Genomic DNA, 16732 nt, shown 5'->3' on the forward strand with positions numbered 1-16732 from the left:
AATAGTAACAGAATAAATTAACAATAAATTATGAATCAATCTATTTAGCTATTTTACAATAATTCTATAAAAAAAATATAACTTTAATTCAGAGAGTGTACAAATGAAACCAAATGGACCCTCATTTGGTTCCATTTGGACACACATGGGTCCATTTGGTTCCATTTGTACACTCGCAGAGTTGAATTGACACAGAGGATTTCACTGTGTAAAGTGGGACGTTAACAACGGGATTACATGGTAGCACAACAAAGAGTCTAAAAGGTGCACGCAACTAAGCAAATTACAGGCCGGGCTTTGTAAACGTAAAGAAACTGGTCACAGGTCATTTAGGGCCTAGTACCTTTAAAAAAAAGAAAAGAAAAGAAAAAACAAACAGAAAAAAAACCCAACCGCTGGTGTCTGTTTTCACCTTCTCTTCATTCATCGTTGATGTTAGCCTAGCTTCGGCCTGGACATTTTTCCCGTCCCCTCCTCCGTTACCTGGGTGATTTGTTTGCCAGGAGGAGGTGGAAGAGGTGATTGAATTTCTTGTAATTAAAATGAGGAGAGGCCGGGAGAGACAACGGAGAATACTGGGCGGCCTAAGTCTCCTTCGGCCCATTGAGCGAGAGAGAGAGATGGGTGGCCTTTGTGAGCAGCGTACCGCGGGACGTTAATACTCTCTCCATTGTTGTCATTACTTTCTCTCCCTAGACAATACGTTAGGGAATATTCTCCCTTTACATCATAGTATGTGCGGCGGCTCTCACAGGGACTTTATCATCTGTGGCGAAAAGAAACATAAGTGCAGTCGCTAATATAATGACCGTTATGATGAAGATTCTGAGGTATTTCTCGTTTCTATTAACCATTTTGCAGGTGCCATTTAGTGAACGGGTCAAGGTCAGAGTGTTTTATTTAGAAAATGAAAGAAAGTAAAGCACAATGTGCTAGTTAGCTAGTTGCTGCAGGCACACATTGTCCTGATGACAATGCTTATATCCAATGTTATGTAAGCTAGATTGAATAATAAATGTTATTGTTGTGCTATGAGTAATAGTATAGCAAGCAATATAGCCTAACTAACATAATATAAAGGTTTTCCCATTTCATTTACAAGCATAATATTGTACTAAAAGAGTTGCAGTGTTGCAATGGCACGCACACGCACACGCACACACACACACACACACACACACACACACACACACACACACACACACACACACACACACACACACACACACACACACACACACATACACAGTTTAATTTCTCTTTTTACACATTACTACTATTCTTTTCCCTAAACTGGACCTCTCATGGCTTAGACCTTTTTCTTGTCCATTTTGTGCTGTTTTTGTGATTTGGCACTCTAGCATTAATACTTTACCAATCCGCCAACCAACTGATTTTGGCGACCCCACTAGTGTCTTTCCTCTAGGCCAAAATGACATCTTGCACACAAGATATCTCAAAATCTAACAGATTGAAACTTGATGAGAACATCCATGTCCCCTGAGGATAAACCTTGGTAATTTGAGTGATCCCATGACCTTTCCACCAGCACCAACATCAGGCCAATATGGACATTTTGCACAAAAATATCTGGCCCGGTTAGCTCAACCGTCTGGGCACCTAGGCTGCTGAGCCAGCCTGACGGCGTGCCGCGGGTTCGACTCATATATATATATATAACTCATAATCTGATGTAGCCTGACACTCGGTCAGAATTATCATTTCGTTTCACTTCATTATTGTCTTAATGGGCATGGCTAAGCGATTCAGGGCTGGAGCAAGGCTAAATCTGATGGGCAGGTGAGCAAAGATGGCAAATCGGCTTACTGATTTTGGTGACCTCGTGAAGTAGTAGTAGCTAGTCCTTGCCTCATCCTTAGGCTAAAAGGCCACTTGTTTTCTTTTTAAATGGACTTTGTTTTATTATGGTACCTTATTTTTTTCATTTAAAGTCTCTTGCCTTTGTCTACACTACAGTATGTTTAATCCTTCTGTGAATACAAAATATCCACACACCCAAATTCTGGCACCAATATTTTTTTCATTGTGACTATCATTGGGGATGCTAACTGTGTGTCCTCATGTCAGTTCTGTACAGGGGCGCTGGAGCACAGAGCATCATCTGAGGTGAGAGAGCTTGCCGTGCGCATCATCTTAGCCACGTATCGGCAGCACAAAGGTGCAGTCCTCCGCTACCTCCCGCCCAATGACGTGGCCACGCGGAGGAACGTCCTCTACAAAAACATCTTTGATGGCTTTGCCAGGATTGATGGAAAACCAGTTGAGACCCAGGCAAGAAGTGGCACATTATTCATTAAGAAAATTATATTTGTATTTGTCTTTTGTTATTATATTAGTTGCCTTGACACAGGGGTGTTTGTACTGTAATATCTCTCTCTCTCAACATGGTAAGTGACAGTGCGTAGAAAGTAAGAACAATATTAAACAAAAACGTAAGTATTGAAGGCGAAGCCTTTGTGAACTTGGCTCACATGGGAAATGCCCCAGACTGAAACGTCTGGGGGCCATGGCTGTCTAGAACTAGAACATGAATGGAAAGTTAACCACATCATTTATGTGCTAGTTAGCTTGTACTCGTTTTGCTGCAGGCGTTGCACACATTATCACGGATGACAATATCTGAAATGAAATCCAATGTCATGTAAGCTAGTTGAACAAAAACCATTCACTGAATGACATATGAAGGCAGCCAGAGTTTACGTCAGCAGATTATGCGGCATGTGCTGATGCTCAGTGTTGAGCCGAGATGTTTCTCACGGTTGTCCAGGGATGCCGAGCATCATTTGTTACTGGCATGGACTTTGTCTCCTCATTAGAGAACTGGTAGAAATGTCCATTTTATGTTGGGTAGTGACCCAGTCCGCTCCCAGCCCCAGCTGTGTTCTGAGGATAAAGTACACAGAACCCACCACATCACATCCTCTGGAGCCCGCCAGCTCCCAGACATGATATCACTGCCAGGAACTGTGATGAGAGAGAAACAAAATGTGTAAAATGGTCTGCATTTCTATAGCACATTTGGAGTACAGTATTTAATCCTATTTCATACTTAACATATATACAAAATATCTGATTCACAAGGTCACGGTGCGTTGCAATGCAAACGCCTTGTGAGCTTGTAGATCAGATTTTTTCGAAAACTTTTCAAAACACAAATCTTCGCTTATGGGTTTCCCTGTCACAAAATCTTTTCAGACGGGGGTCTGTGGACAAGGTCTTTGACATGAAAATGTTTCAGAACCACAAACTGCATAAACTTCGGCCCGTTGGCGGAGGCAACCATACAGTTGCCAAGGCGTGAATCTTTTTTGCGTTACATGGTAACGCCCCGCCTGCCTCTGATTGGCCTACCGACACTGCCCGTCTTGACTGTCCTCCGAGACGCAATGGTGGGAAATAATACAAGAGAATGACAGCTTGGCACGCGTGACAGAATGCAGCCTTGTAACTAACTTGTACGTTTTATTTTTGTAGAAGAGGCAAACTAGTATTGTTTATGCTGTTTGCTTTGATTGAATAATTGATTGAACACGTACTATGATTTGATTTGGGTGTGTTCTATATAGAGTGTTAGTGTTGATTATCGTGTATTCAGGAATTACATTTTGGGCAGGCAGACATGGATTTGTACAGGCACCACTGTGTGTATTAATCTAATTAAAGTAAACTAATACTATTATACTAAAAAAGATAAAGATCAAGGGAAAATATACGTTTTTACAGTACAATAATGTTTCAAGTTTACACATACAAATTACACAATAATCACCACAAACACTTTATTTAGAACACACCCAAATCAAATCATATTTGATATCGGCCTACATGTTTTTTTCGTCATTTTGTCATAGTATTATTAGTCGACAGATTTAACACTGCTGCCAAGAGTTCAGATGAGTTACTGTACATTAGTACATTACAGAAGAGAAGGAAAGAAACAAGATCGTACACAATGAGAGAGACAGAGAAATGGGTTTTGAAATTGTAGCCGCTGGCTAGGAGAGACTATAGTGAGAAAGCTCCGACAGTGAGGGCGGATTGCATGACTGAGAAACGAATGGAATGGAGGGAACGCCATTGTTTGTTTTTACGTCCGGAGACCCCCTGACCAGGACAGGCTTCAGAGTTCAGACGTGTCTCCTCAGGAGACCCGTTTGATTGAACTATTGGCTTAATTGATTATAAAACATAAAATAAAAATAGTAAATACAATAATCGTTGATTGAAATTTGGCTATTGTTATTATTATTACTTTTTTTTTAATTTATATTTTTTATCCCACGATTTTGTAACTCATTTTTCACCCCTGTGTCAATCATCTAATGTGATCCTGGGCTCTACACACCCTCCACCAACCTAGTGCCCATATATGGGGGACAAGGGGAGAGCAACGGACTTGAACTCATGCTTCCTTCATGCTTGAGTGTCCAAGTTGCTCCTTTACACCAGGGTATCGCCCAATTGTCTCGGTCCCGACGTGCCCTTGAGCAAGGCAGAAAATCAACGCTTGGCCAATCACAGAGACCCACGAGCATTGATACCACATGATCCACGATAGCACATGGCTAATTAACATATATTTAAATTAGGACCATCGTGTGCAAATTAGCCATGCGGCATATGCCACATGGAAAGAGGTGCACAATGCATAACATAACATAGCTTACTCGTTTCCATTGCATGTCAGATAAGACAACATTGATGTGAGTGAGATGATACAAACATTACTTACAAACGATGCTTGACTTGAATGAATAACATACATACTACCTTAAAATACAAGTGTGATGGTATACCATAAAAGAACACCATGTGATATCAGTGATATTTTATTACAAATGCAAAAAAACAAAGCAACAAAAAAAACAGTGCAGTAATATTTTTTATAGTGCAACAATTTTGCATGTAGGCCTATTGAATATATCGTCTCTGTCCGCCAGGCAGAAATAAACCATATGTCCAAACCAAAACTTACTTTTCAGCATGGAATTGTGGACGAAATGTTATCCAATGACAAAATATTCTTTACTTTTTAGGTAGTTTTTACTTTGTGCTTTTTACTTGTAGCATGTAAATAGTAGCTTGTAAATATAATTATTGTGGCCGGTGTCATCGCACCAAGACGCACAACAGCATCCAGCGCAGCCTGCCTTACTCTCTCTGGTGACAGGGGTCGAACCCATGGCCTTCTCTCCTGTTTGGCTTTTGTGGCTGGCCAAGAGTCTACCAGACACGGAGTACCATCCCTCTCCTTTCTGAATGAAGGATCCATTCTGCATGTTTGAAGAAAACAGCGAAGTCAACAACAACAAACAAACCAACAATTAGAATATGCTTGGTATGAACTCTTTAGCATATTCTCCCTTCTTACATTCTACCTCAATATGCTGCATGAATGGAGCCTGTGTAAAAGTCAAGAATCTCTGCCTGCCATTGCATTGAAAGGTGATCAGATCTAGCTATAAAACAAAGAACTGCATTGCATCAAATGGTGGTCTGTGGCTCAAATGCTGACTACATAATGGGCCTTGATACAAAAGGGTTGAAACCCAATGCATTAAACTTTGACTATTATGACTTTGTCTTCTGCTATACTGAGCTACAAATCTAACAAAAATAACTGAAATTGAAATCTGTGTTGTGTCACTCCCCATGCAAATTCAGTCATTAATAGCCTACAATTCATTAGCCTATAGTAGCCTACAAAGCATTACACATTACACATGTACTAGGGTGCACCATTTTCATTTCATCATAACAAGAGACGTACAAATATACAATCATATCATGCGTGGACATGCATTGTACAGGCAGATGAAGGCTGGCTATGTGAGGCTCCTAGAACGTCACATTGTTAACTCCGTTTATTGCACAGAACTTTTGTGCTGAATTAAAACTCCCGAGTTTATAATGTGGCAAACCCCCCGGGCCCTCACCCACTCTGATGGTCCATTATCAAATCAAAATCAAATCAAGTTTATTTATATAGCACATTTAAAAACAACTCTCATTGTACCAAAGTGCTTCACAAATACAATACACTATAATACAGTTTTTTACAGTTACAGAGATCATAGTCTGTGTAGCCGTCAGCATAGATCGATAGTTCATTTAAAATAATCTAGATACATAGCTGTGATCTGACATGACAGATAAAATAAAGGCTAAAAAGTTTAAAAGTGATCGGGTTTAGCGGGAGCTGCTGTCAGACGCTGCTGTCAGACGCCAGCGCATGAGCATGCGTTAAGCAGCTCAACCCTGAAACACAGCAACCGAGTTATACCATTATAGTCATTTATTAGCCCCACAAGTCAGAACCCAATGGTAGTGAAGTTTCTGACATTTTTTTAAGACTCCATGCGTCGGCACGATAGATCGAGCTGCACCCAGGGGGTTCCGAGAGGGGATAGTCATTTATACGCTATGGGCTATGCAATGCAATACGGCCGCTATGCAAAAAAAAGACGTGTCACATTATACAAAACAATAAGAATATAGATTTAACTCACGGTCATTCTGACTTGATGATCGAAGCAACAAATGTTATTGTTCTGTTTCGTTGTCGTGAAGCTGCAGGGTGCTGTCGTGTTGTGGTCACGTGTGATTTGTTTTTATTCAGACATGCCGTTCTGAGATTCTTGCAGCCGGGACCTGCAATCTTAACCAGGACCGCGATTGGCCGCCCAAAATCGACAAAGAATGTGATTGGCTGACTCTCAGTGCAGGCATTTTTGCTGCCAACGAAAATCCAGGACCCCGATTGGCCGCCCAAACACGACAAAGAAGTTACAGCAGGCGCCACCGTGCCCCTGTTATTATTTATTATTATGTTTTGTCATTGTAAGACTAAGTAGTATGAGATATGACTTGAGTATGATATATATTTGTTGCTGTCGGGAGGAACTTTTGATACTAACGGCATGTCGATGTCACTTTGCATCACCTTTTGACCCAGATGCTGAAAAAGGGCGTCCTCCGCCAGCAGGAAGGGGAGAAGGAGAAGCAGGAGATTCGCTCTCTGCAGGAGCAGCTGGCTTCCCTGAAGGAGATCAGTGTAGGTGAAGCTGTTGTTCAACTCTTCCCTGAAGGAGATCAGTGTAGGACCTACACTGATCTCCTTCAGGGAAGAAATCACCGTGTATTTGTATTTGTATTTATTTATTCAGCACAGTATAAAAAAAACAACACAGTGAACATATAAATATGAGAAGGGTAAGGTGCTAGGCTGAGGCAAAAAAGCCCAAGGTGACCAGATGACAGTGACGGGTGAATTTTCAGCCCTTTTTTTAAAGGAAACCAGTGAATTGCTTGTTTTGAGGAAAGGGGGCAGGGCATTCGACACCTGAGTGGCAGTGTTGAACTTACCCATTATTTGTTCTAAAGGTGGGTGGCACCAGATCATTATCATGGGAGTTGCTCACCTTTTGGAGGTAATCAGTCAAGTATTGACGGGCACTGATGGCATTTTGAATGTCAGTCCCATTTTCAATTGCTTGACTCTGTCATGTGCCCACATGACCTCACCTGTCAGTTTATTGTCCAGGATACATCCAAGATATGTAACCTCTTCTTTGCTAGAGATTACTATGAGAGTTTATCGGTAAGCCAAGTTCGTATTTTGGTTAATTCTAAACCGAGCGCCTCCTCCACCTGCATTTTGTCTTTTCCCGATATCAGGAGTGCTGAGTCGTCTGAAAACAGGAACAATACATTAATGTCTCATGTCATTAATGTATAGTAAGAACAGTAATGACCCTAGTATGCTGCCTTGGGGAACACCACAGTTCACTGGGAGAGGGGAGGACAATTTTGTTCTCTTTCCTCAAGGTAGGATTTCATCCAGCCTACTGATGTACTATCAAATCGCCTCCAGTTTGTATACTAGGATTGAATGATTTACAGTATCAAACTGTAGTGGAGTAGAAGTAAAAGTACTGGATATTGGAAATTACTCAAGTAAAGTACAAATACCTAAAAAATGTAGCACCCGGGATTCGAACTCGCGTCTCCCGAAGTCCCCGGTGAAAGTCCAATATCTTAACCACTAGACCAAAGGGATATCCCTATGGACCTGTGGAGATATTAGACTCTTGAGGCCATCAGGCTGAGGGTCTGAGCCACTGCTATACCTTAGTTGCTTTCCACCAGTGAACTTGCTACTGTCTCTTTTATCATCCAAACATGTGCCCACATGACCTGCTGGAATGTCCCCCACTCCGGAGAGGTTAGAGATGGGGCCTATGGCAGCTTCCTATGGAGTGCTAGCAGGGATGACGTCTTTTTATGTAGGGCCACCCCGGGCATTTCTCCTGCCATGGTTCCCCACGGCAGATTTCCAATGGAATGTTTTTTTTATTGTGAAATATTATTTCACAATACAATTATAATACTGTACACTTGTTACAGTACACAGTAAAAATCCCCAGTGTTGTTTTTACCGTTTGCAACTCTAAAGGTGCAGGGGCACACTGCTGCGTTTTTTGGATTTTTAGCAGCGTTTTTCCGTCGGTTTTCTGAACAACGCGTCCAGTGTGCAACTACCTTTTAAGCTGTGTTCACAGTGAACTTCACACTGGAAGATGGAAAAGATGCAAAGCTACACAGCGTATTTATAGCTTTGTATCTTTGTAGCTGAAGTCGAAACCAGCTCAACGTTTTTGTAGCTGTGGGATGTATCTTTGTATCTTCATGTCGCTGTCTTCCATTGCAAATGAATGGCAGACTGTAATCTTTGCATCTGCCCGTGTGAGCGGAGCATAATGGCTATTTGATGCTCCGTTGCACGACGGTGTCCCGTGCCAGGAATAGCAGATCTCCTAGCAAGCATGTCGGTCTGCTCGGCACAACACAGACGTGGGACGAAGTATGAATCGGGCTTAAGAGTGTACAGACGTAAGGGTGCGTTTGGTTACATTTGTATGTTCTCGGCGTGAAAGAGGTATAGGGAAGTTTGCACTCTAAACTCAAGGCTTACTATAAGGCTGAAAGCAGGTGCGAGAGGCCAGCACGAAAGTCCATGAACAAAAAGAAGGGGCTCGCACACTGAAGGATGAAAATGTAGGCACTTTAGATGAAAAAGGAAAACAAATAATAATAGTCCTTAACTTTAAAAAGTACATAAAGTGACACAGAGACTGGAAGTTTCCGTCCAGTGGTGTTGATGATGGTCTGGAGGTCCGAAACGTCCACTCTCTGACATCACCATGTCACTTTTTGTTTATTACACTTTCAGAGTTAAATGAACCCTGATGCTTTTACTCTGTATGTTTCCCTTTAGTTCCTAAGTAAAGTTTTACATAAACATGAGAGTCACTCACAAGTGATAAACAAGTAATGATGGCATCACTTTGAAGATGTTGGTGTCTATTTGTTTGACAAGGAAAAGGGCAAGGGGACCACCGAAGGACAAACGCAGGGAAAAGACGACAGTGAGGTTAAGGGTGTGCCTGGCAAAGCAGGTGAGCATGAAATGAAACAATTCAGCCAGGAATGTAATGGAACATATTATACACACATACAATTTTTAAAGTGTCAAAAATCGAACTCAAGACCAAAGCTACGCTTCAGACATTCAGTACATTGATTTGTACATGCTTTCATTAGGAGTGTGAAACACAGCATCATTAAATGGGAAGGGAGTATTTTCTGGTCCCAGAGGGATGGGAAATTGCTTTTACCCTAAAACATATACATTGTTCGTATTGAATTATATTCACAGGTTTTCTAACATTTAAAATGTTTTCGAGCATAGGACAAACAAAATGTGTGTAAAAGTGCTCTCGACCGCTCTTAAAAGTTGTTCTTACATGAGAGATAAGAACCCAATAAGAAACATTGTTAATTAAGAAGAAAACAAAGAGGAAATCTGTTCTTATATCGCTTCCTGAATGAAGTAGATGCGCAAGACGAGGGTCGAACTGGCGACCTTCCGTTTCTCAAACGGCCTCGCTACCCAATCAGCTGTGACAAATGATGACATAATAATTGTAATAATAATAATAATGATAGTAGAAAGGAAAAGAAGTTTAAGTTATGTGTCATTTGGGATGTTTCCAGCTGTCGAGAAGTCACCCCCAACCACGTCACCAGATGAAGTCAAAGATCAGCCATCGGATGTCAACTACCTGGACAAGTAAGCTGTGTTTTTCCATCGGTTTTCCGAAAAACGTGTCCAGTGTAATAATAATAATTAGGGATGTCCCGATCACGTTGTTTTGCTCCTGATCTGATTCTGATCATTAGATTTTTCCCGATCTGATATTTATATTTTAATTTCTTTCATTGAACACTTATGCCATATCACAATAGTACAATATCCAAAATCACAGACAATATCCAGTCTAATATTATGATATGGATATCGTATTGATTCTAGGGATGTCCCGATCACGTTTTTTTTTGTTGTTGCCCCAATCCAATTCCGATCATTTGAAAATGACGTGATTGGCCCTGATTTACGATCACATGATCGGATTGGGGCAAACCTAGCAATAATATGTATTTTCCATTTGTAATTTTGTGTACAACTCTAACCATTTGGTTCCAGACTAAATTTTCTGAACGCAATGCATTGTGAGCTTGTAGATCTGCCTCCCAAAAAGGGGACGCTAGAGTTCATGTGGTTAATTAAACACTGAGGACTATACAACTGTCAATAGCACATTCAGCTTCTGTGTGGCTTTGAAGGCGCCGTCTACTGTAGTCTGTAGGTGGAATAATATTTGATAGCCAAATAATTGACTGTGTTTCAGGCTGTGCATTTTCTGTGGCAAAACGGACGAGTCGTTTACAGAGGACGGCTTGGACCTTCACTACTGGAAACATTGCCCCATGCTGCACCGCTGCCATGAATGCAGACAGGTGAGCTTCTGTTTACCGTTTCACATTACACCCACTTCCCTCCTCCTGGCCGTACGACTGGATTCCAACCTCTGAATGCAATGGGAGTTGCCTCTGGAACGTTGCGACCACCGGCATCATTCTTCATTCACTCTCCTTCCAAACAGAAGTCACATGGAGCGTGGTTGTTATACAAACGTCGGTATCTCCACAGGGGGGGAAATTACTATTCTGTATATTGACACCCTGTCAACTCTGATTTCCTATTTATTTACATGTTATTTCCTTTGTTAAAGGTATTATGACATTATTTTTAACATAATTTTAACAACATTAAAAGTCTTGGCCATGGTCCTTCAAACGTGTCTAAAAAGTTTGAACTTTTTTTGAACACTCCAGTATTTCTTGCCAGGAGTTTTTGTGTGTATGTAATATGCATCCTGAGAAGGCATAGAAAAATACATTATTTTAGCCTGTAGATGTCGGTAATTCCCCCTTTCCTGTCAATCACTACCCAGCTCCGCCCCCCCCACCCCTCAAGCCCTCCATACCTCTCCGCCCCCCTCAGAGAAAGGGACTGTTCTTTTTTTTTTCCTTTACAAGTTCACAGCATCTCAGCCATAGCAACGCTGCCAGTGCCAACGCACGCAACTTCTTCTCCTTTTATAACTATTTGTTTATAGTTTATATAAAATGTTATTTATAATAAGACTATCACTGCATGTATGTACTGAGGGGATGGACAACAACATGTATTCTCTGCTGCAAAAGGAGAGGAGACTGGAGCAACACGGACATTTAGAGCCTTTTATTAAGGTGCTGAGTATACAAAACGACTAACGTTTCGACCTTGCGGTCTTCATCAGAGTCCACTCTGATGAAGACCGTCCGCAAGGTCGAAACGTAAAAGGCTCAAAATGTCCGTGTTGCTCCAGTCTCCTCTCCTTTTGCAACTTTGATGTCCCTGCACCTGTGAAGCACCGGATCAGCCGTTTTAGGCTTGAGGCGCGTTGGTAGACTCCCTTTGTAACATGTATTCTCTATTCAACGTCATCGTACGAGCAACAGTTGGTAAACAATAAATAAGGCACGTTCGGAAATACCGCACCGGAGCGCACTCGCCTATTAGTTTGCATTGCACAGTGCCAGTGGGCTTAGTGCGCTATTTCCGAACGCGCCTATGAAACTCCTGCAATATCTCACCCCACGACCACGTCGACATAAACTTGTGTAATGTCATCGTCATCGATATCATACTCAATGACTATAGCCTATCATTATTCGCCATACTTTTAACGTGGATTATATCACACGAGCGTTGGCTGCGCGTTGCTATTCCACTGTATCGCATTACAAGAACAATAATGAGCACATGCAATCTACAACAGCTGGTGCACGCCACGAATCAAAGATTAATAATAGTCAAACACACAGCTAATGCGGGTAGTGGCAGTGATTGACTATAAATTAAAAGTAGGCTACCATGAAGCATTTCGGAGTGCTGCAGCTAGGCGATTGATTTTTTATTGTGAGTCCACTCAAATAGTACTGCACAACAATTTAACACAAATCATTGCAGTATAAATACTTATAGTTGGGATTGGGACACGAATGCTTGGTATTGCTCCTGGGTTCATAAAAAGTTTGGTTGCAAATCCACTCTGAACTTGTCCGAGATTTGAAAAACTTTCTGGGGTGAAATGATGTGCGCACACCAAGAGTCCCTTCTTTGACAACTTGGTTGGAACGTTACCGTCAAAAATAAAATGCATCCACCTAGAGCGTGAATCTTCATCTAGGCCAGTTGGTGGAAAGTGCAAGGACTTGTGTTGATTGACACAGCCGACAACGGAGCAGATTGCTTTTTCTCTAGAAGCCATTATTATTATTATTATACTGAAACAAAGTCGCGGACAGAATGAGGAAGAAGAGAGGAGAGCAGGTGGAGGAGAGGAGAGGGGCGGGGATGAGGAGGAGGGGGGCGGGTAGTAGAATTGGTAGACAGGGAGCAGAGGAGAGGGGGCGGGGTTTAGCGTTACATTACGTAGGCCTCCGCCGTCCAAGCCACGAGTCATATTTGCATAATTATTCACAAAAGTCCAGACAGCGGAGAATACACTGAATGTTCAAATTTGGGTTTTTTTTGGTGAAATTGATGTCAAGAAAAGCCAAAGAACACAAAATATCTACAAAAATGTGTTTTAAATGTCACAATCCCTTTAAGGAAAACACAAGTGTTTGACCCTCCCTCCCACTTGTACACTTTATTATATTGAGGAGCAAACAAAGCGGAGAAAGAACTCTGTGTTTGGGTTTTTTCCCAGACGGTAAGTAACTAGATAGCCTACCTAAATAGACAACACTGGCTCGATAACAATCTACAAAATCTAACATTTCAGGTAAGTGTGCCAAGCTGTCAACTTTTTACGCATTGAGCCATTTGACAAATGCACCCCCTGTTACCTCCACACACGCAACATCTCCTATTTTTCTGATGCCCCAATTCCAACAATGTGAAATCCTAAATGTCTATGAATCTAGTCCTAATGCTTCCACACACAGAGATGTCACACATATATTCACCACCTTGTGTGCCCTACTCCTAAATCTCTGGTATTTGCGTGTATCAAATTAAAATGGTCATCAGCCATTGTTCTTTTGGTGAAATTATATTTACTAGTCTTTGTTACCCAAGCTGTGCTTTTCATGTGCTCAGTTGGTGGTACTGGGAATTAAACCCAGAATCTTGTGATTCAAAGGCAATTTCTCTACCAACTATGATACCTGCAAATTTGGACCCCTCCAATGTATAAATCATTGTTACGCCCTTGATAGTAATGTCCCAAATGTTTCAGCGCTTTGCTATCATCAAGCGTGTTTGGATTTATAATTTCTTGGTGACATTTTTGTTTGGGTGGAGCACTCATCCCGGGTTACCAGAATTTACTGTTGAGCCCTGAGGACTTGTAATAGGCCCTGAGGAGTTGTAATGGTCCATAAAATTCCTGAAAATGGGAGGAGCCCACTTGATAACCCAAATGAAATATCTCCCCCATCCCTCTTTCCTTTAACACCAAGGCCATGTTTCCACATAAGCACTCAGCCCCATACAGCAGGGGTCCTTGAAGGGCTTCTGGGGACCCCCAGGGGTCCTTGAAGAGCTCCAGGGGTCCTTGAAGGGCTTCTGGGGACCCCCAGGGGTCCTTGAAGGGCTTCTAGGGACCCCCAGGGGTCCTTGAAGGGGTTCCGGGTCATGATCTGAGGCATTTTGTGCAAAACGGGTCACTCCTGAAAACTTTGGAAGCCAATCTTAGCCAAACACTATGATGGAATATGAAAACTCCAACAGATCTGTCTTGATCACTGACTATAGAGATAATGTGAATCAATTTGTGTGATGTTTGGTCAGTAGTAATATAAGTTAAACAAAATGACACCCGTGTGAAGTGAGTTCGCTCTTATCATCGTACATCATCATACATCATCTCGGCCAATCAGAATTTGCGTCCACCTTTGTCTTTAATGTTTGTGTTACGCAATGTTCGCGTTTACACAAACACTCAAAATTGTCCATTCATTGCCAATGGCATTAATGTTTGTGTTAGGACAACATTTGGGTTACACACACCAAAAGCTCAAAAATGTGTTTTTTTAAAAAAAGGTCTCCTGGTTGTGCTGATGTGGGAAAAAATCACACCTGTGTGAAGTGAGGGGGGCTCTTATCATCGAGGAGGGAATTTGGTGTAGCTATGATTAGGTGATGTAATGATGATGTAAAACAGACGGTGTCAAAACAAACATTCAATTCTCTTTATTGTTAATGGCGTTTTTTATGTTGTGTTGGGGACAAAACAAACATTAATTTCTCTTCATTGTCATTGGCGTTTTTTAAAACAAACATTGAACTAAAAGGGGCAGAGGTTCTTCCCTGATCCCCGTGCCTTTGGGCATGGGAGCCTTTTACTAATTGCCCGAATGCCCGCATCCCTCAGTTTATGAATCGAATAGAAAGCATTACATGTTTATTTTTAACACTAATCTTTTAATTATTATCATTACAAACTAATAAATGAAGCCCTTGTTTTAAAAAAAACAACAACGTTGTCCTTTAACTCAACATGTCATTCTGAGTGCGACCCATCACTTTTGTGTGTGCATGCGTGCGTGCGTGTGTATGTGTGCGTGCGTGCGTGCTCTCAGGTGGTGGAGATTGCCAGCCTCACAGAACATCTAGTGGGGGAATGTGAGAGCAGGGCCAGATTCAGTCAATGCCCACGCTGCACGGAGGCTGTGCCCACTGATGAGCTAGCCAACCACGCCCAGGGTCCCAACTGCAAGCGTGAGTCTCCACACAACACCATCCTCAGTGTTCATTTAAATCTGAGAGTGTACACAACTGTAACCAAGTCGACTAGACCTGCAAATCGTCAATTTAGCCCGCAAGGGTCCATTTGGACAAAAGGATAATTGATAATTACGCCACTTTGCCACTGTCTTTAGATAACTGAATAATACAATGACGTCAACAATGCCATAATGTATTCACCATCCCAACCCCGTGGGCCTTGAAAACATAGATACTGCTTATGTTTTATGCTACCAGTCAAGTCATTTTGTCATTTTCCTGGGTACAGACACTCATAGGATCTGTAAGCTTAACAGTGTCATATTTCTGCCTATTTTCAGCCCCTGTATTGGGTAAAGGCTCCAACCACTGTCCTTTGTGTCACAGCAACTTCACGCCTGGAGAGGAGGTGAGATTCTGAGACATACACGTTATATAATACAGGCCTACTGTGGCACCGCCATTGAGAAGCCTGTCCTTTTGACCCTAGACATTGAAGACATGGCTGCAGTTTTTACCAATGGTTCACCACTTAAACCCTATTATACTTTGCTGACCGGTTCCCCTCTGCTCCTTTTTCTTTCTACACCAGCGGTCCCCAAAGTTTTTTGTCCGTGCACCCCCTGTTACCTCCTGACCTAGCTGACGCACCCCCTGTTACCTCCTGACCTAGCTGACGCACCCCCTGTTACCTCCTGACCTAGCTGACGCACCCCCTGTTACCTCCTGACCTAGCTGACGCACCCCCTGTTACCTCCTGACCTAGCTGACGCACCCCCTGTTACCTCCTGACCTAGCTGACGCACCCCCTGTTACCTCCTGACCTAGCTGACGCACCCCCTGTTACCTCCTGACCTAGCTGACGCACCCCCTGTTACCTCCTGACCTAGCTGACGCACCCCCTGTTACCTCCTGACCTAGCTGACGCACCCCCTGTTACCTCCTGACCTAGCTGACGCACCCCCTGTTACCTCCTGACCTAGCTGACGCACCCCCCAACACTAAGTCTTGTTGTATTTGGCAGAAAATGTGTATACTGCCGCAGCTATTCTATACATCTCTTTACAACAGTGTTTTGTGCACCCCCTAGAAGGCACCACACAGACAACACTTTGGGAACCCCTGGCCCATAGAAAGCACTAGTGTCTATTTGAAACACATTTTTTTGGACTGGGGAGTCATATTTTGACAGCAGAAACTACCTGTCATAATAAAATGACAGTATTCGGATGTTGATCTCCTTAGGGCCCAAAGAGTGTCTACTTCAAACACAAAGTGTTTTTGACTGGGGGGGTCATATTTTGACAGCAGCAACTGCCTGTCATAACTTCAGCCCCCTCCCTATCTAAGTATTGGACAGTATTAGGATGTCCATATTCATTTTGTATTCATCCTTAGGGCCCCAAATCACACCTTAGAAAGCATGAGTGTCTACTTCAAACACAAAGGGCTTTTTTGACTGGGGACATTGGGGAGTAATATTTTGACAGCAGAAACTGCCTGTCATAATTTCACCCCCCTCCATAT

At 42.3% G+C, this 16732-nt stretch overlaps 1 protein-coding gene across 2 annotated transcripts in view; it reads left to right on the forward strand.

Annotated features, from left to right (window-relative positions):
- Window positions 1-16732, forward strand: part of cep104 (centrosomal protein 104) — a 79611-nt gene that overhangs the window by 54605 nt on the left and 8274 nt on the right. For both annotated transcript variants that reach the window (XM_080764097.1, XM_080764098.1), the window contains exons 14-20: window positions 2089-2292; window positions 6977-7075; window positions 9401-9479; window positions 10078-10153; window positions 10773-10881; window positions 15061-15199; window positions 15547-15614. In XM_080764097.1, the coding sequence (XP_080620223.1) occupies window positions 2089-2292; window positions 6977-7075; window positions 9401-9479; window positions 10078-10153; window positions 10773-10881; window positions 15061-15199; window positions 15547-15614 (774 nt within the window). The remainder of the gene's footprint in view (window positions 1-2088; window positions 2293-6976; window positions 7076-9400; window positions 9480-10077; window positions 10154-10772; window positions 10882-15060; window positions 15200-15546; window positions 15615-16732) is intronic.

The sequence above is a fragment of the Protomyctophum bolini genome, assembly GCF_963924005.1.
Source record: "Protomyctophum bolini genome assembly, chromosome: 5".
Lineage (NCBI taxonomy): Eukaryota > Metazoa > Chordata > Actinopteri > Myctophiformes > Myctophidae > Protomyctophum > Protomyctophum bolini.